At 45.9% G+C, this 20,376-nt stretch overlaps 1 protein-coding gene across 1 annotated transcript in view; it reads right to left on the bottom strand.

The window, feature by feature from the left end:
- Positions 1–20,376, bottom strand: part of LOC122126825 (deleted in malignant brain tumors 1 protein-like) — a 76,695-nt gene that overhangs the window by 10,124 nt on the left and 46,195 nt on the right. Inside the window, exons 26-36 of the mRNA XM_042701353.1 lie at positions 18,364–18,581; positions 17,151–17,462; positions 16,115–16,147; positions 13,868–14,021; positions 12,622–12,839; positions 11,228–11,539; positions 7,921–8,232; positions 7,350–7,373; positions 6,448–6,516; positions 671–2,086; positions 339–378 (exon numbers count right to left, since the gene is read on the bottom strand). Coding sequence (XP_042557287.1) covers positions 339–378; positions 671–2,086; positions 6,448–6,516; positions 7,350–7,373; positions 7,921–8,232; positions 11,228–11,539; positions 12,622–12,839; positions 13,868–14,021; positions 16,115–16,147; positions 17,151–17,462; positions 18,364–18,581 — 3,108 coding nt within the window. The remainder of the gene's footprint in view (positions 1–338; positions 379–670; positions 2,087–6,447; positions 6,517–7,349; positions 7,374–7,920; positions 8,233–11,227; positions 11,540–12,621; positions 12,840–13,867; positions 14,022–16,114; positions 16,148–17,150; positions 17,463–18,363; positions 18,582–20,376) is intronic.

Below are 20,376 nucleotides of genomic sequence, written 5' to 3'. Positions count from 1 at the left end.
AGTTAGATCTGGGGCTGCCAGAAAAATAAGTAAAAAAAAAAAAAGATTACAATTTGGCTCCATTCGCAAGTCAGTTTCCTCAGAGCTCTGCATTTATTTTGTGGATGTGCAGATGTAGGTGTGAAATTGTGCCTGAGAAGATGATGTGAAGCGTGCTTCTCCTCTGAAAAAGATCATTGTAATATGACAGCAAAACTTACATCCCTGAGCCAGGTCAGGATTAGCACTATTTTAGTGATGGGGAAATGGAGACTCAGGATTGGATAGCGTGACCAGATCTCCTGCAACTGAAACCTGTAAGCCTGTAAGGCCCCAAATCGCATAATCGTTCTACCTACTCTGTTTTCAGGGGCATAGGAGGTGGGGGTTGCTTTGGTCCTGGAATCAGAGTGGTAAAGAACAGAAATGAGGAGAAAGGAGAGGCTTCTGAAAGAAGCCTATGTCTACACCTATACCTACGTCTATGCTGACATCTATGTCTATGCCTATGTTTATGTCTATGCCTATGCCTATGTCTATGGTTGAGTTCCATCCCTGTGAAAGGATGCTGGACTTTCTTAGTACTTGGGATTTGTATCATAGGCAAGGTATTCTGAGTCCAGGTTATTTGCCAAATAGAAAGATGAAACGTTGTGTTTCACTTAAGAAATATGTCAGCAGAAAACATTACCAGGCGGACTGCCCTCTTCTGCTGAGGTATTGTCCTCTTCTGCTGAGGTATTGTTCTCATCCTCTTTTGTTGAAGTATTTTTCCTTCCTGCTGAAGTATTTTCCTTGTCTGCTGAAGTATTTTCCTTGTCTGCTGAAGTATTTTTCTCTTCTGTTGAGGTATTTTCCTCTTCTGCTGAATTATTTTCCTCTTCAGCTGAGGTATTGTCCTCATCCTCTTCTGCTGAGGTATTTTCCTCTTCTGCTGAGGTATTGTCCTCTTCGGATGAAGTATTTTCCTCTTCTGCTGAAGTATCTTTCTTTCCTGATGAGGTATTTTCCTCTTTGGCTGAGGTATTATCTTTGTCCTCTTCTGTGGAAGTATTTTCCTCTTCTGTGGAAGTATTTTCCTCTTCTGTGGAAGTATTTTCCTTTTCTGCTGAAGTATTTTTCTTTCCTGCTGAGGTATTTCCCTCTTCTGCTGAGGTATTGTCCTTGTCCTCTTCTGTGGAAGTATTTTCCTCTTCTGCTGAGGTATTATCCTTATCCTCTTCTACTGAAGTACTTTCTTCATCTGCTGAAGTATTTTCTTCTTCTGTGGAAGTATTTTCCTCTTCTGCAGAAGTACCTTTCTCTCCTGCCGAGATATTTCCCTCTTCTGTGGAAGTATTTTCCTCCACTGCTGAAGTATTTTCTTCTTCTGTGGAAGTATTTTCCTCCACTGCTGAAGTATTTTCTTCTTCTGTGGAAGTATTTTCCTCCTCTGCTGAAGTATTTTCTTCTTCTGTGGAAGTATTTTCCTCTTCTGCAGAAGTACCTTTCTCTCCTGCTGAGATATTTCCCTCTTCTGTGGAAGTATTTTCCTCTTCTGCTGAGGTATTTTCTTCTTCTGTGGAAGTATTTTCCTCTTCTGCGGAGGTATTGTCCTTATCCTCTTCTACTGAAGTACTTTCTTCATCTGCTGAAGTATTTTTCTCTCCCACTGAGGTATTTTCCTCTTTTGCGGAAGTATTTTCCTCTTCTGCTGAAGTATTTTTCTTTCCTGCTGAGGTATTTTCCTCTTCTGCTGAGGTATTGTCCTCTTCCTCTTCTGCTGAAGTATTTTCTTCTTCTGGGGAAGTATTTTCCTCTTCTCCTGAAGTGTTTCCTTTTCCTGCTGAGGTATTTTCCTCTTCTACTGAGGTAATGTTCTTGACCTCTTCTGCTGAAGTATTTCCTTCTGCTGCTGAAGTATTATCCTTTTCTGCTGATGTATTTTGCTTTCCTGCTGAGGTATTTTTCTCTTTTGCTGAAGTATTTTCCTCTTCTGCTGAAGTATTTTCCCTTTCTGCTGAGCTGTTTTTCTCTTCTGCTGAGGTATTGTCCTCATCCTCTTCTGAGGAAGTATTTTTCTCTCTTGCTGAGGTATTTCCTTCTTCTGTTAAGGATGAAGGTTCATCTAGGTATAAATCAAGAGACTGAGGATACTTTAAATAGCAGGGTTAGCAGTGTAGCTTAGAGATAGATTTCTTGGTCAGTGTGTGTGAGGCTCTGGGTCCAATGCCCAGCACCATGAAAAGACATAAGCTGAGTGGCACCGGTCATGTCTTTTCATTGGTTTCTACTTTATGGTCCACATGATTATTAATAAGGTTTATTTTCTAAAGAAAATATGACAAAGAGATCATCTCATTGAACAGTACAACGAGAGACTTTACCTGTTGGAGAGGTTGCCTCTGCTGATGTTGATCTATGATGTTGATCTATGCACAAAGAGAAAAAGTGACTTAAATACCAGGAGGGACTCCAAGGTCTCTATTTTTTTTACCAAGACTTTTGGGGGCAAAGTTTATGCAACAGCCTAGCTTTATAAATGATACCCCAGGAAGAGATATGTAAGGGGATGGCAGACAGAGCTCTACCTGATGTGGAGGTCACAGCGGTTGAGACTGAAGCTGTGGATGGACAGAAATGACAAGGCAGCAGTTAGTCGTGTCAGGCTCACATCCCTCTACACATACAAGGGGTTTTAGGGTGCGGCATAGATCAGTCAGCATGCCTTCTTGCTCTCCAGACACGTGTGTGTCAGGCCACGTTCAGATCCTCTACGGCTCCGGGACATGCTCCTACTTCTTGAATCTCCCTTTGTGTCCTCACCCTTTCCTTCTTCACGTAGAGATGGAGATGACTTGTCTGGAGGGCAGTAGCCATTGGCTGAGTTTCTGAATCATACAGGGCTGGTCTACCAATGATTCTGAATGGAGACTGGCTTTCCCAGCCTTCCTCCTCTTTTCAGATGGGTGGGACCCAGTGAGTTGGAGAAGTGTCATCTCTAAGCTGGGAACTTTCTCTGGACAGCTTGAGACTAGGAGGGATGGCTCTGAATTAAGTATAGCCGTCTGAACCAGCTTTACTGGCAATAGTGGCCATATTTTTGTGCTTACAGTGATGATTTATTTCCTAATTGCTTTAGCACCAGACTGAGGAAACACAACCTTTTTATTGCTCCCCCATACAAGCCCTCTTCACATTTCTTGTTTTTTTATTTTGAAGTAGTTTATAGATGAAGCATAAAATATTGTTGCTTGTTTAATGTGCTCAGTATATCTTTACTGAAAGTACGCCTTTTTGGGGAACTATAATAAGCTCATTACAAAAAGATAACATAAAATTTCAGTAAAAGTCAAGAATCAAAATTTTGACAGTTTTCACTTTACAATCTAAACGAGATGACAATTATGCAACAAAATTATTTAATAGCCAAAACATAAACTTAAATACTTTTCAGATGGAAAATTTAAAAAATTATATGAATACAGAAATATATTCATATTTCAAAATACTGAGAAATATTTCCATAATCTAATAATATTTCTGTAGATATTCTTGCGTATAAAATTGAACGAGGTTAGTGAAAAAAAAACAATTTGTACTATTTCTTGTTTCACCTAATTAATTTTGCCTTGATTTTACCAATAGAGAAGAGATTTGGAAAAATGCCTTCCCTTGTGCTTTTTGAGAAGCATGCCCTTTGACACTTTTGTTTCCGATCTCCAGCTTTTACATTATGATGTACCAAACTTCTATTCTCTAAGACATTGAGTTTGAATGACCTTCTTATATGAGCTCTAGCAAACTAATCCACGCATTCTATATGTCCTGATAACATTGGTAAAAATTAAGGTAAAGCTAACTTGACAAAACTCTTCATACTCTCATTTATAAAGTTGTTTATTGTAATGGCACACTAGGAACCCCTTGCATAATTTCAAATGGTATTACTCAAAATCTATCACACAAGAATGGCTTGTGGTCTAGGTAGCTCTGCTGTGTGGCTGTCTTGGCATAGATCTAGCAGATGGCTGAATGGTAGGTGAAGGTTAGAGGATCACTGAAAGCTGTGGTCTTGATGTTTCCCTATGCTGGCAATACTACTTGGTGGCTAGCCTCTATAAGAAATGGAGAGTGAATAGGAAATTGTACTTGGCCACAGGTTGGTTTTGTGTATGTTTTAATCGACTTGGCTTAATATGTTTTTACTCTGGCGCATGCATTTGGCTGGGTCACCCAGAACTCAGGGGATCCAGAGATGGATCTCATGAGTCAGGCCAACATAAACACATTAAAACAAAATGAAAAAATACTAAAGAACCAAAGATTTAACCAATACATAAATTATTTGATAGATTCACTGGTGATTAGAATAATCTGTAGCGAGTAAATTAAATTTAAATTACCTGTTGAAGTTGTTTTAATAACATTCAAAGTTTCTAGAAAAAAGAAAAAAAATTTGGTCAAACCTTACCAAATGGTAAGCAAACACTGCTTTACAATGAACTTTTTCTTGTTGTTTCATGGCTGACTTCCTTCCTTCCCTCCTTCCTTCCTTCCTTCCTTCCTTCCTTCCTTCCTTCCTTCCTTCCTTCCTTCCTTCCTTCCTTCCTTCCTTCCTTCCTTCCTTCCCTTTTAATTAACACATCTGATCACCCATTCCTGGGTTCCAGGCACTGAGCAGATGCTGAGGTAAAAGGTCAATAAAACCACGTAAGGTTGCTGTCCTCACAAAGAGAATCCATCACAGGCAAGAAGGAGTAACCATACACATAAATATGAGCTTGCAGTGGTGAAAGCAAGGTCTGGAGCCTTTGACAGGGGGTCTGTCTTGGCTAGGGGGCTTCCAGTCTACATCTGCTCCTCCCACCCCCTTGTGTCTGGCACAGGGTCTGGATTTGGTGCTGAGTTCAAAGATAATGACCACCTGATACTCCACCCTCCCCCTCAAGCCTGCCTCACCTCAGCCCCAGTGGCATGAAGACCACTTTGCTGTTAAATACACACAGTGCCATGGGCAGAGCCCATGACCAGGTGAAGGTGTGATTTCTTCTGAAGTGGAAGTCATGTCTGAATGTTAAACACCAGGTAGGAACGTTAGTCCACCGGTCAGAAAGTTTTCATCCATTTTCTAGTTGCACTCAATTATGCTTTTGTTATGGTCTCATATACTAGTATTTCTTTTGGGAAAATACGAATATACTAGTCTCACCATTCTCATTTTAGCATTATGCTGTAATTAACAGAATGAGAATATATATCTATTTTGGAGCCAGGCCATCAAACTCACAGGAAATAGCCTCTACATGTGCAAACTCAAGTTTCATTATTTCCTTTAAGCCAAGCATTGTCCAAGGTTCAAAGTGAAAAAAACAAAGTACAACAAAACAACCACAAGAACCAGGGAGTGGTCAAGCAGTCAGAAGTTCCCGTGTGTTTTCCCAGTCCTGGGGGAGACACGGGTCTATATGGGTACAGACATCACTGTAACCTCACAGAGTCCCCGAGACACAGCCAATAACCAGAAAGCATCAAGAGAAACTTTGGGAGGATTACCAGCGGTGGGAGTAGTTTCTGCCAGGGCTGGAGCAACTGTGAGAGCTGAAAGAGAAAACAGGTGATGTTCACCCGAGTGGAGGTGAACTTTGCTAAGACCTCACAAGCTGAGCTGGAAGTGAGCTTTCCCTGGTCCAGGATGGTGGGTGACCCCAGGCAGTGCCAGCACGGGCAGGCCGGCATGCTCAGGGGGCCAGGCCAGCTGGACAGCAACTCTGAGCCACCTTCCCTGTCTAGCAAGATACTCATTAACGCATCTCTCTGAATTGTACAAGAAAGATCGGATTTAGCCAATCAGCAATTAGGACAGCATTTATGTAGCATAATTCTCTTTGGAAATATATTAATGAGAAAATCATGAGTTTGACATACTTAGGAAAACCATTCTGGAAATTTAAATCTGACCCGGGAATCTGGTTCGGGTATATTTATGGTCACAGATCTCTTCTCTTCTGTTCGCCAGGGAAAACAGGCTGTGATGATGGGCAGAGGGACCTCCTTTATTGTCACTAGAGCGCCAACATCCTGTGTTGTCAGGGTCTTGTGGGGCTTCTGGGTGTGTGTGGGCTTTCAGGGCTACAGCCATGACAGTTCTGGGAGAAGTTGTTCCTCCCTCCTGGGATCCCTTGCTGTTTAGGGTTGGCCTTCCTGGCGGGTAAGGTGTGCTGTTTGCAAGGGAAACAAGTTACTTGGATGGAACCCTGGGGTTGTGGACATGTCTGTGAGCGTCCTCGTGGGCCTGGCCCACAGTTGTGCACAGACAGGCCATGGTGGTGACCCTGCCCAGGTTGGTTCTCTCTCTGTATACATAACATTGTTTAAAAAGATGGGGCTGGAACCATTGTTAAACGGAGTGCGCCAGGGGGCACCAGGGCTGAACCATCTGCTGGCACACCACCTGGGCAGCACCAGGCCCATGAACCTTCCAGGTACTTCTGTGATGGCCCTCCACCTGACTTTCACACCAGCTCTTCCCATAGGCCAGCCTCACCACCGGCAGATCTGCAGGGGCCAAAGACTACATCAGCTTGTGAAGGCTCCTTCAGGACTCGAGGGAGATAGCACCGCTAGCTGTGAACTTCCACCACTGTGGGGGTAGCAACACCTGATCAGGTGGGAGTGTGCTAACATGGGAGCCTTCTGTAGGCAGCATATGCACACGACTGCTTTTTGTACCTGGAAGTTAGTGAGATGCTGTGTTGGTCTCTGTACTGGGCAGATCCATCAGGGAATTAAGGACACTGTCATCTTTGTGGGAGATACTTAAAAAATAACATCCTGCGTTTACCATGCTTGGGATGTCACTTTTCATGCCTTATTTTTCCCTCCTAAAAAATCCAACACAGTGAAGCTGAATGCTTGGAGTTCAGGCTTTGCCTTCCGAATCCAGGCCTATCAGAGAACATGTTGAGTTTTTCAGAATGCAATTAATTTTGGTTTACTCAAATTTAGGAAGCTGTAAAACATTGATTTGGGAATGATGGTGGGCAGGGGAGAGGTTGAAAGAAATCAAACCGAGGAAGTATTGCTTGAAGCCTGCTGCAAGGAAGCGATGGGGCACAGGGAAAGTGCATCCTCTGAACCCAGAGGAGAGGAAGTTCCTCAGGGGCTCAGCCCTCAAGATTGGAGCTGCCTTGTGGGGTCCCTTACAAGAACATGTGGGTACACAGCGGGGCCCTGCAGGGATGGGAAACAGCCTGGCCTTTTACCTTCTGTAAGAATCTGCTTCAGGGCATTGTCACGGAGGGTTAAAACTTGCAAGAGAGACCCAGCGTGGGACCCCTGCCCTAGACAGTCACCAGCAACAAATGCGGTGGATCTGAACTCAAACTTACGTGGAGGTTCAACAGCCTCAGAACCTGTGGGGAGAAACAGACAGGAGGATGTGGGCATCAGAGGCTGCGATGGTGTCATGACTGAAAGGGCATTTTGTTAAATAGCACTCAGCAAGGTGGGTGGAAAGAAAGTTGTTCTTCAGCATTGAGGGTTGACATTTCCAGTGTGGGTTGTTCTCTCTGCTTAAGAACTCTGACAGAATTTGGCTTAGCAACTAGAACAATGTCAACAACAGAATGGCAATAGCTATGTGTGTTTTGTGTTGGATGGACACTTGCCCAAATGTCCAATATGGGTTGTCTGGTTTATTCCTTCCAGCAACTCTAGGAGGGAAGGACGGGCATTTTCTTTATTTTTACAAGTGATTGGCCTCTGTAGACTCTACCATTGAATAGGACCACCCCTAATACTACAAAATGGGAACACACACACACACACATTTCCTTTTCAGACTTGGAATAGAAATCTGCTACCCTGGCCACAGCGAAAGGCTCCAAGTAGAGAGCTCTTTCCAGACTCTTCCGATGACTTCGGGGCCCCCTGACCGGTCCTGGATGGACATTCACTCACCTGCGCAGATGACACCGGCGTCTTCCTGGTGCCCGCAGTTGTGGGTGAGCCAGCCGCTGTGAGGACACAGAGCCAGGGAAGGCTCGCTGCCCGTGCAGTTGACGTCATCGAGGAGGATTCTTCCTGACCCCGGGCGGAAGCTGGCCCCCGGGAGGGCAGACAAGGCTGGCCCACAGCCCAGCTGTCTGCAGACCACGTGAGCATCCTCTATGGACCAGCTGTCATCGCACACGGTGCCCCAGGTGCCGTCATGGAACACCTCCACTCGGCCCTCACATCTGCTTGCCCCATTCACCAGCCGCACGCCCAGACCTTGGGTGGACATTCCAAAGCAAAGTCACTTTGAGTTCATCGCCAGAGCTCACCAGAAAACCTTCCATTTCCTTTGTTCTTTTCATGTCTTACTTTTGTCTTGGGAACCATGTGGTATGTTGTAGATAGTTATAACTGGTTTAAAAATAAAAACAACTGTTCCTTAATCAAGTGGACTAGTGACCTGTACCACTGCACAGGTGTCTTTTTACTGTGTGTGGTGACATCTTCATTTCTGACACTGAGTTTCTTCAATTTTTCGTGAGCTAACTAGCACACATGTGTGTGCATGTGTGTGTCTTTACACATGTTAATCAAGTAACAACAACAGTTCTTGCCTACGTTGTTCCCAGGATCAAGTATGGCTGAATGAATGCGTGAATCTATTCTCGGCAATGGTTAAGGTGGCTCCCTGCATGTTCACACCCACATCCAAAGGACTGTGTGTCCCAAGGAAGTAGAAGCCTTGTGTACTCAGGGCAGAGCAAAGATGAGTTTCGAAAGAGGGACTGGATGGAGACTGGGGGTCATTAGGAGTCTTCTTAGATGCCAATTCCCCAACCAGCCTCCTTGGATCTTACAGCCTTTTTTCCCCCTCTCACTTTCCAGTCTCAGATTTCTAGGTGGGGCCAGACAGGGCCAGGCTGAGGCCGGGGAGGAAGGTGGAAGCGGACAGTGTGTTGCATGGTCACACTTCCTCCATAGAAATGCTGGGTCTCTCTGAACTCACAAGGGGAAGGCAGCCAAAGAGACAGCAGGTTACCTGTGGATAGTGGTGCCTCAGTCGGCTTCAGGAAAGGTACTAAAGGTAATAGAAGGCAAAAGAAGAAAATCAGACATCTTAAGATTCATATGATATCTTAGTTACATGTCAGACATACTCAACTTGCAGTCAATTGTCAGTGGGATCTCCATCTTCTAAAAGCTCTGCACATACTTTCTGGCTCTAAATCAGATTTTCTTCTGATGTCCTTTTCCTTTTTATCCCCCAACTTGCATGTGTATAGCAAATAGGGACCAACTTGTATAAGCTCAAGACAACTAAAGCTTGGGGATTGATCAAGTTTTCTTTTTCTTTTTTAAAAAATCCCCCCCCCCTCAACTCTTTTCTGCATATTGGACTTCACTCTAAAGATTTGTGATGGGAAAACATTTAATCAAACTTGAAATGCAACAACGTTGGGGCCAGAGCCAGGAGCAGACTCAAAAGTGATGTTCTCAGCTTCTACCTTCTTAATTCTGCAAACAGAAGAATTCCTGCAGAGACAGATCCGTGCAGTGCTCTGGCCTTGGACCAGCTCGGAAAACCATAGCTAATGTCTACATAGCATGCTGTACCATACAGCAAGCACTGCTCTAGCCACACTGTACAGAGGCAGACACTAGCACCCAGCACAGCCTTACGAGGCAAATGTTTCTGTTCTCAGCCTCATCCAGAGGAAGATACTGAGCCATGCAGTGACTGGAAGACTTGCTGGAGGCCTAACAGCTGGGAAATGATGAAAATGGCATTTGACTTCTAAACCACTACAGTATGGGATAGCTCTGCCCAGGCCAGTTACTGACAGACAAGCCATTCAGATTCAGAAGAGCCAGGGACATTACCTGAAGTTGCGTAATTCACAGCAGCCGATGGTGTTGAATGAGGGAAGGAGGCTAGGAAAGACGGAAGGAGTGTGGTAAGTCATCTCGTTTCATTCTTAAGCCTGAGAGGTACCCTTGCTTATCAAAGCACATTGACTTGTTTGGGAGAGAATCTCAGACCAGATGTACCCCACTGGGCATCTAAGAGTGGCTCTGAGTTACTATAGCAACAGCCACCTCCCACCTTTGTTCTCTGGGGCCATTTCTGTCTTGTGACTGGACACTATACTGTAGCCATTGTTGTCCCTTTGTTTAAAGTACTTGTCTTGCCTGTTGGTTTGGTTGTATAGGTTTCTCTGTTTTTCTGTCATGTGTGTGATTGTGTGTGTGTATGTGTGTGTGTGTGTGTGTGTATGTGTGTGTGTGTGTGTGTGTAGGCCTTTTTCCCCCAGTAAATGTTGGTTTGTAAAGGGCAGAGCCACATGAGTCTCAAGGTTATGGACAAGCGACTCAACTCAGGGAGGGAGGCGGGGTGGCAGAGTTGGGCCAGGTCCTCCAGCTGGGGATGGAGGAGAACTCAAAACTGCTGCTTGGTGGCCCAGGCTTTTCTGACCCATCTCTGACAGCTAAGCCTCTACTCGATTCTCAGATGTCATCTGCAGCCTGTAGATTCAGTTTCTGTGTTATTCAGAGTATACTTTCATATTTTGACTTTTCTCTTCTCAGAACCAGTTCACCCTGTCCTGTCTGGCTGATATACTCGTCTGCCTCTTTCTAGCCAGGCCTAGTAGGATACAGGAATAGATGAGGGACATGTGGCTACATGCCTGAATTTATCAGCTGGGAGAGGCTGCCTAATAAGAGCCCCGGATGTGGATCTGGGCTCCTGGCTTTCTTTTAGGGAAGTTCTCTGTTCACCCCTCCACTCTTAGAAGTGTAAAGCGGAGTGAGTTGTCACTGTGAGGACCGGGGTAATTTGCGATAGTGTATCATCTGTCTTAAGACTTGCATATTTATTGCCTTAAAATTTTTAATTTACATTTAGTTCCATTCTAAATAGGAATATTTGCAGATGTGCATGGGTGTGAATTGATTGAAGTGAGTTCACGGTCACTTTTAAAGCATTTTAAACAGGATGTAAGGCCAGCCTGTCTGTTCAAGTACTGTCTGTTTGTGGCAAGTGGATCTGGTTCTGTACTTAGGATGGGCAAAGCATGAAGAAGGAAGTGTGAAAGCCACACCATGGGTGGCAGGTGGGAATGTGAGAACCGGATTGGCTGAAGTGTGAGGGGTAACGGTCTGGGGCCTGTCCCAGGTCCCCACCCCATCTCTTCCCTCTGCACTGGGCAGAGGGCTCCCCAGGGTGGGAAGAAGCCACAGGCCCACCCTCCCGGCTCAGACCCCAGCCCACCTGTGCAGATGACACCCGCGTCTTCGTGGTGGCCACAGTTGTGGGAGAACCAGCCCCCGTGCAGACACTGCCACAGCCGGCCTTCTGTCCCCGTGCACTCCACGTCGTCCAGGGCGATGGGGCCCACGCCTCGCTCGAAATGTGCCCGCCCGAGGGCCGCCCGGGCTCCGCCACAGCCCAGCTGCCTGCACACCACCCGGGCGTCCCTCAGGTCCCACGCGTCATCGCACACAGTGCCCCAGCTGCCGTTGTAGTGCAGCTCCACGCGGCCCTCACACGCGTGGCTGCCGCCGGCCAGCCTGAGGCCCACAGCTGGAGGACAGACGCCGAGTGAGGCCCACAGGGCACCCACCCGGCTTTGCGGCCTCCCACTTCCCCTCCCAGCCGAAGGGGGCCCTGGGGGCTAAATCTAGCTACAGAAGCATTCAAGTTGCATCTCTCATGGAGGGGAGGTTGCTTTTAAATGCTTTCCCCCAAACTGCACCAGCTCTGTGCTTCACAGAGCTCAAAGACGGCCTCCAAAGACCTGTGTAAGTTGACAATGACCACGTATGAACGTTTTTTATTTCTGTGGCAGCATAAGGGATTGAACCCAGGACTTCATGTTTGCTGGGCAGGTGCTCTACTACTTAAGCCATACCTCCAGCCCCTTTTGGTATTAGTTATTGGTAGGATCTTGCCTGCACTGGCCGGGCTGCAGTTCTTCTGCTTGTGTTTCCCCATGTCACTGGGGATGGTAGGCACATACCATCATGCCCAGCAATCGAGTGAAATGGAGTCTCACATACTTTTATGCCCAGGCTGGTTTCAAACCATGATCTCCTGATTTCCACCTCTCAAGTAGCTTGGGTTATAGGACTGAGCCACCACTCCTGACTGGAACAACATTCTTTCTCTCTCTCTCTCTTTGTCAGTTGTGGGGCTTGAACTCTGGGCCTGGGTGCTGTCCCTCAGCTCTTCAGCTCAGGGCAAGTGCTCTAGGACTTGAGCCACAGCACCACTTCTGGTTTTCTAGTGGTTAATTGTAGATAAGAGTCTCAAAGACTTTCCTGCCCGGCTGGCTTTGAACCGGGATCCTTAGATCTCAGCCTCCTGAGTAGCTAGGATGACAGGCGTGAGCCACCAGTGCCCAGCCAAGGAACATTCTTTGACACCATTGTGAACGAAAGTCTCCAACACAGGCCTGGCCAAGTCCCCCTCCTCAGCCTCGTGTGTTTAGCTCTAATCTCAGAAGTATGTGTGGAAGATGCTCTTCAAGTCACATCTTAGTAGACATGACTCCTAAGGAGCCTAGAAAACCTCTCTCAGTCCCTAGTGCCCACGGAGCTAAGTGGTCATTCAAATCCATCATCATTGTGACCAGGGCTGGGGGTGGGGATGACTGACGGACCTACCTGTGTCACTGTCATCCTGTATCAGAGCCTCATAAGATGCATAGAAGCCAACGTTGGTGACGATTTCATCACTGTGGAACACCACGGTCATCTGGTTTGATGAGGAGGTAAATATCGGGGTTGTTTCTGAGCAGAATCGTCCCAGTGAAAAAGATTCACTTTGTGGGCCATCAAAGATTTCAATGAAGTCATAGGGACAGCCATAGAAATTTTCCAGTCTGTGAAATGAAGTGGTGTCATTTAAGCTCGGACTATTGGAATTTTTTTTCTCCAGGAAGCAATTGCCCAGATGAACCCAAGAAAAAAGTTGGGGACAAGCTGCCAGAAATCGACCTCTCTTCTCACAGGTTGGAGGAAGTGCTACTCTCCTGTTTCTATTTTTAAGTTTCTTAAAATTGTGCACCAATGGTATTTTATGAGTATGCATATAAGCACATGGAATAGAATTCTAATGGCATCGATGGTTCATGGCAAAAAGTAAGATTTTCTTCTGTCCTTAATTTTTCTCTCTTCATTGCCACAATAGGAAGCCGCTGCTTCCTAGAAGCAGCTCCAATGAACAGTTTCTTTCATTTCCTTCCAGAGATAGTCTTTGCACAAATGGGAGTGGGCTATAGTATTGTTCAATATCCACAATGCATGTGACAGCTAAGAATGTACCCACAGTTATTTAACTGATCCACAAGAGATGGACAGCTAGATGGTGTCTGTCCTACTATGTAAAACATGTATATACTGCCATGATTGTCCTCAGTGCATACACAAGACATTGTATCTGTAGACAAGACTCCTGGGACTGGAAATGCTGGATTAAATGATCTGCTTGTGTAAAGTTTGCATCAACATTGCAATGAATTTCCAGGCCTTGCTCACTATTTTTTTTTTTTTTTTGTGTGTGTGTGTGTGTGCCTGTCCTGGGGTTTGGAATCAGGGCCTGGATGCTGTCCCTGAGCTACTTTGCACTCCACCAGGGAAACTATAGCTCTACTTCTAGCTTTTTGGTGGTTAATTGGAGATAAGAGTTTCATGGGCTTTCCTACCCAGGCTGGTTTTGAACTGTGACCCTCAGATCTCAGTCTCTTAAGTAGCTAGAATTACAGGCATGAGCAATGGATGCTGGGCCTCTAAATATGGAGGGCTTTTTGGGGGGGGGTGTTGGGTGGAAGGGAGAGGAGGGAGCAAAGAAGGAGCTAAAACTGGTATGCATGGCTGAAGGAAGGTGCCAGTACCAGCAGGAACTACTCACTTGACTACTTCAAATGTAAGTCTGATGTGAGCCCTGCTGTCCACTTGGATGTCCCAGGTACACACCACATTTGTGGGGTATTTTTTGGGATACCAAGGGCTGGAGAAAGAGCCAGAAATATTTGTGAGCAAACCACCACAGTGGAAATCTTCATCTGTAAGAAAGTGAAGAAACTCCATCACAAAAGGTTATTGACTTGAACGGTTTCTGTTTCTGTTCTTTTTTGTTTGTTTGTTTTTTAAAGTGGGGTACGATGAGAACAGGAGGAAAACAAGCCAGACATGGTGCTATGGGCCTGGGATCCCAACACTGGGGAGGCTGAGGCAGGAGGATCATGCGTTGGAGGACAGCCCGAGCTCCATAGCTAAACTCTGTCCCATGAAAACAAAAGTAAAAGGAAACAAACCTAGTCTATGTAGTAAAACCCTGTCTCCAAACCAAACCAAACGAATAACAAAAAGAAGTAGGCTGCTGCTGCTGAAGGTTGGGTCCTTCAACCCTCCATCATGGTCCTCTGCAGATGACCATCACGGCATGTGCTTTTGTGGAGAGAAAGCAGCAGAATCACGAGTTTAAGGGGTTCTATGAATCCATGAGCATAGATAGGCACACACAGGCAACGATAGTGGAAAAAATATCAAGGAATAAACACAATGCAGGGCTAAGTAATCTCCCTCAGCACAGTGGGTTTGTTATAAACCACCCAAGATCAGCAAACTACCCCCTCACCCCGCAGATGAGTTTATTAAAATAATTTAAACTGATCCAGTGATCTGGGTTCCTACATTAACAAATCAAAATTCCATGCAGTGTAAACTGCTTTGGCCAATCAGAAGCTTCCAACTTGTCTCTTGGGATTCACGCTGAAATGATGCCAAGGAGGCCACTGCTCCACTATCACCAAACGTTTTGATTGCCTCCAAATCTACACTGTCGGGCTCCCCTCCCCCCTCAAGTCCCCACGCAGGGTGCCCTGGACTTCGGTGGCCATTCAGTGGAGTCCTAAACTATTTCATTTTGGAGTCACTGAATTCCAAAGTGCTTCCTTATTTTTGCCGCGCAGGTTCTCTACGATTTGGACCATGCACCCATTCCTTTTTGCTCCAGTGACTTTTTGAATAGAGTCTATTTATGCCCACACTGTCCTGGATCATGACTCTCTTATTTATGCTTCCTATATAGCTGGGATGACAGGGCTGAGATGGGAATCTTGCAAATGTTGTTATGTTCCCCATGGCAAGATCTCCAGGTCTTTGCCTCCTGAGTAGCTGAGATTACAGGCATGAACCCCTGTGCTCAGCTTTAAAAATTTAATATGCCAAAGTTTATCTTTTAACAATTAGACACAAATCGTAGCTGAAATCAAGACCAAGATTACCTAAAGTGTCCAATTTTAGCTGCAATATTGGCTATACATATGCATACACATGGAAGGATATCCTTCTAGATTCAGGAATAGCTAAATGGAAAATAAAGCACATGCAGGACAGTACATACAAAGCTGAAGTATACCTGTAAAGGTGTTGTCATCTGAGATGCCTGTAAAAATGCAGAGGAAAAAAAAGTACCATGAGCAAAGACTTTTATCCAGAACACTCATCGAAAATACTCAGGAACTTGGAGCCAGGCTCTGGTGGCTCCCGCCTGTAATCCTAGCTACTCAGGAGACAGAGCTGAGGATTGTGTTTTGAAGCCAGCTCCCCTGGGAAGACAAATCTGTGAGACTCTTATCTCCAAGGAACCAGCAAAAAACCAGAAGTGGAGATGTGACTCAAGTGGTAGAGCACCCACTTTAAGTGAAAAAGCATGAGGCCTGGAGTTCAAGCCCAGGTACCAGCACAAAAATAAAGTAAGAAAAATAGAATAGAATAGAATTGAATACTCAGGAACATTGACCTCAAAAGCTGTGCCCATGGACAGGAGGGTGTCTGATAGCTCAAGGGCTTGGACATTTGCATCTCACCATACCATACCACACCATACCACTTTTGTTGAAGTTGACCCTGAGGTGTCTACATGTTTGCTCCTTCTGGTGTACCACAGCGCAGCCCTATGGTCCTCTCTCCACAGCAGACATGACTCAGGGAGACCCCAGCTCACATCTCAGGCCTATCTGAACCCCTCTTCCTTCCTACCTCTCTTGCTCTCACCTTGGTAGCCCCTCGCCCCACTGTGTGGTCAACCCCAGTGGGCTGTTTGTACATCAGAGACCTGGCAAACAGAATGAACGGTAGGGCTGAACCGTACCTGTTGGTCCTCTGCTTGGACTGGCATTGATACCTATCAAAGACAGGGGAGGCCATGAGAGACAGATAGGGGAAGATGGTTGCATCAGTCATTACAAAAATCTGGTACTTGTTCTGGATCAATGATATTCTGTTGTGAGCCATGGGGACAGCAGTATCAAAACGCATCAAAGTTGGCTGAAAGTTAAGTGCCTTCTGGGTAAGGGCGTACACATTATTCTTGGTGGCTCAAATGCAGCCCCATACTTATTTGCAGTGACTGAGATTTTTTTCTTCCTTCTTTTTTTCTTTTTTTGTCAGTTGTGGGGCTTGAACTCTGAGCCTGGATGCTGTCCCTGAGCTCTTCAGCACAAGGCTAGTGCTCTACCACATGAGCCACAGTGCTGCTTCTAGTTTTCTGGTGGTTAAGTGGGGATAGGAGTTTCATGGACTTTCCTGCCTGGGCTGGCTTTGAACTGTGATCTTTACATCTTAGTCTCCTGAGTAGCTAGGATTATAGGCGTGAGCCACCAGTGAACTTTTTAACAGAGTTGAGCTCAGCAAGGCAGTATTTTCAGAGTATATGTGATCTTAGATCTTCCTTTTCTTTCTTAAAGTCAACATACTAATGGCTGACATGGTTAGAAGCTACAAAGATTAAATGAGAACACAAATACACTGCTTGTAGCACAGAATTTGGCTTGAGTGCAGCTCTGGCTAGGAACCAGCTACTGTTTCTACTCAGGAGAATGGACTGCCTCCAATGCCTGGGCATGCCACACGAAGAATACAATGTGTGATGGTTCCAACCCCTTAGTTAATAACCAAAGAATACAATGTGTGATGGTTCTGACCCTCTAGTTAATCATCAAAGCTTTTCAGGTGGGATCTGGAGCATTTTATACACACAACAACTAAGGAGAAAGAAAACGAATCCTTAAACATATTGACCTAACTTGCTTGCTGCCCAGGGCTGGTTGCTGACCGTGGGCTAGCATGGAGGCCTCTGCTGGGGAGCCGGCCCTCCCCCAGGGGAGCTGTGTGCCCGCAGCGCTTACCTGAGCAGATGACGCTAGCGTCCTCATGGTGCCCGCAGTTGTGGGAGAACCATCCGTTGTGCGTGCACTGCCACACCTTGGCTTCCTTCCCCGTGCACCGCACATCATCCAGCAGGATGTGGCCAGTTCCTCCGTTAAAGTAGCTCTGAGTCGGGGCTGCCATGGCTTCCCCGCAGCCCAGCTGCTCACACACCACCTTGGCATCTGCCAGGTCCCAGCTGTCATCACAGACGGTGCCCCAGGTGCCATTGTAGGAGACTTCCACTCGGCCCTCACACCTGTGGTTACCATTCACCAGCCTCAGGGCCAGACCTGGGGGACGAGGAAAAGGGGACTTCCATGAGTACAGGGCCATCTTCGAACTCTAGAACTTTCTCCAAGTTGAAATGTTTTTTTAGACTTGGGGACCCCTAGGTAGAATAGCACAGTGTCCTGATTTCCTGAGATAGCCCTGGCTTATGGCCATTGACTACTAACACCTGTTATTTATTTTAGAATCCCTTTCAACTCTCAAAAGTACCTCAATTGGTGACAACTTTGTGTCACTCTAGGAAAAAGGAAACCAGTGCTCTGAATCACTTCCTGTACTGCAGAACCTAAGAGGTTTGTATGTGTTCCGGACAGTATGTACTAGGTTCAGCCAGGAGCTTGTGGGCTGATAGTAGTAGTTGGAGATGATTTTTCCATCTGAATGATTTTTCTTTTTTCTTTTTTTGTTGGTCATGGGGCTTGAGCTCTGGGCCTGGGTGCTGTCCCTCAGCTCTTCAGCTCAAGGGGGGTGCTCTACCACTTGAGTCACAGTGCCACTTCTGGTTTGGAGATAAGTCTCACGCACTTTCCTGCCTGGGTTGACTTTGAACCACGATCCTCAGATCTCAGTCTGCTGAGTAGCTAGGATGCTAGGCATGAGCCACCGGCACCCAGCTTGAATGATTTTTCTTATTGGGTTTTCCTTTCCTTTGGGGGAAGAAGGCCCTTAATCGGGTCCTCTGTCAGCATGCAACAGACAATGCAAGATGCAATGTCAGTCGTCTCTTTCCTCAGAGAGGACAGAGCAGGGTGAGGACTGGAGCTGGTGACTCTCGGTGTCAGTACAATGTCATCAGAGGAGAGGGACAAGTCAGGTGGGATTTGCAATCTTCTCTACTAAAGAAGAGAAGCTTGTAAATAAGCTACACATATTTCCTTCCAGGGAGTGTGTGACAATACCCACCGCTCTGGCTTTCATCTTGCTGGATGGTGTTGTACAGAGCGTAAAACCCTGTGTTGGTGACCATGGCATCGCTTCTGAACACCGCAGTCATGACGTTTGAAGAAGAGAGGAACGTGAGCCCAGTGCCAGCACATACTCGGCCCAAGGATCGCGAGGCGGCTGGCTGTCCATCGAACACCTCCACAAAGTCATAAGGGCACCCCGAGATGTCCTCCAGCCTGAGCAAATGACGGCAGCATCAGTTTTCCCAGAGACATGGGCACAGGAACCCCTTCCAACTCCTTCTACCTCATCTCCACACACACACGGCTCGACCTAGGAGTCTCTCGACTCTGCCTCGTGTGCCTTCTCCCAGGGCTGCCCATCTGCTAGACTCTTTCTCACCTTGTGTATTTTAGCAGCTTCTCACCTTGAACCCTGGCTTTCAGCTTCTCCCACCCTCTTCTGCTCTACCTGGAGTCTAACTCTATCTCTACTGTGGATGACCCTAACTTGGACAATCAGTCTGTGCTAACCATGTTATCTACAGCTAGCTTCTCCTTTGCTCAAGCAAAACACTGTAGTTTCTAATGCATTAACTTCATAGCAGCTTAACACTATCTAAAATTGTCCCTTGAGTTAATGGCTTATTCAAGTATTATTTGTTTTTTTCCAGCTGATTAAGAACTGAGGTCTTGTCTGTTTCCTCATACAACAAAGCACATTTCCATACTGGAACCCTCATGGTAGGGGGATAGGTTCAGCAATAAGTATGGGAAACCTACCATGACAAAGTGTTAGGTACATACGCTTGCACCTAAACAGTAAGCCGCATTCGATGCCCACATTACAGCATCTCACCCCATAAAATATACCCACTCAGTGGACACCATTACAATTTGCAAACAAACTAAATACCGGATTTGGAAGCTTACTATGCAGAGCATATTTATTCCAGTGGGGAGGCGGGGAGAAGCCACCGACCTAAAAATAAACCATTTTTAATTGTTAGGAGAAAGTGAGTGATAATACTTGTATGCAAGGCACACAGTGAGAATTGTAAGAGTGAAATGAAAATGGAGACCAGCCTTAAAGAATCCTGAAGCGGACAAGCCAAGTGGGTTGTGTAAGTGACCTTAGCCCTGCTTGGCTTGCAAACATAAGCAAATTTGTCTGTGGTAAAGGAAACAGAAATTAGGCTGCACCAGAAGCAGTCAACACCAGGGCTTTCTAATAGGAAAGGCAGCCACGCAGGCATTTCTTCGCTGTGTGCACCATCACGGGCTTCCCCTGGCCAGCTCTCAGGGGCGCTCTCGAACCGTCTCTGGTGGGGTGACACGAATCCTTGTTTGCCAAAAAATTAAAAAAATTTTTTTTTACTGTGCCTTATTTTATCTAGTTTAACACAGGTGACCTTTGAATCTGAGAAGTTATTTCCTCAGAAGGAAAGAAACCGTGGGAATGAGATGACATAATTGAAATATGTATCCTTTTTTCAACAAATCCAGTATGGGAGTTTTGTGGTCGTTGAAACGGGAAAACAAAGATCATCTCAAGTGTCAATCAGAATTCCACCATCCCAGCACCTCCTCCAGAGGGAAGGAGAAGGGAGGGGAGGAGAAGAGAGGGTAAGATAGGGAAGGGGAGCAGAAGGGAAGGGAAGGGCTGGGAAACTGCCTTGTGCTTTAGAGAACATTCAGCAGCAGCCCTGAACACTATCCACTAGATGGCAGCAACACGCTCCAATTGTGACAATCAACAAGGCCTGCAGACCTGGCCAAAGTCCTGAGAGAGCTCAGAATCACTTATTCCTACTTGAGACCACTCTAAAAACAAATGAATGTTATGTTCTGAGAAAAAAAGCAAGTAACAAATTTGCAAATTTGCAAAATAGCGAATTTGGACTTCAACCCATCACATCCATTCCATTCAGCAACTGTCTTCTCCCCCAGCCACCTCCTGGACTTGTACGCTTCCCAACTATCATAGGAATTTAAGCTGGAATATCAACCATTACATTACAGACGTGGGTCA

This window comes from Dipodomys spectabilis, unplaced genomic scaffold, assembly GCF_019054845.1.
Source record: "Dipodomys spectabilis isolate Male_0828 unplaced genomic scaffold, ASM1905484v1 ptg000289l, whole genome shotgun sequence".
Lineage (NCBI taxonomy): Eukaryota > Metazoa > Chordata > Mammalia > Rodentia > Heteromyidae > Dipodomys > Dipodomys spectabilis.
This window is presented reverse-complemented; position numbering and strand designations above follow the sequence as displayed.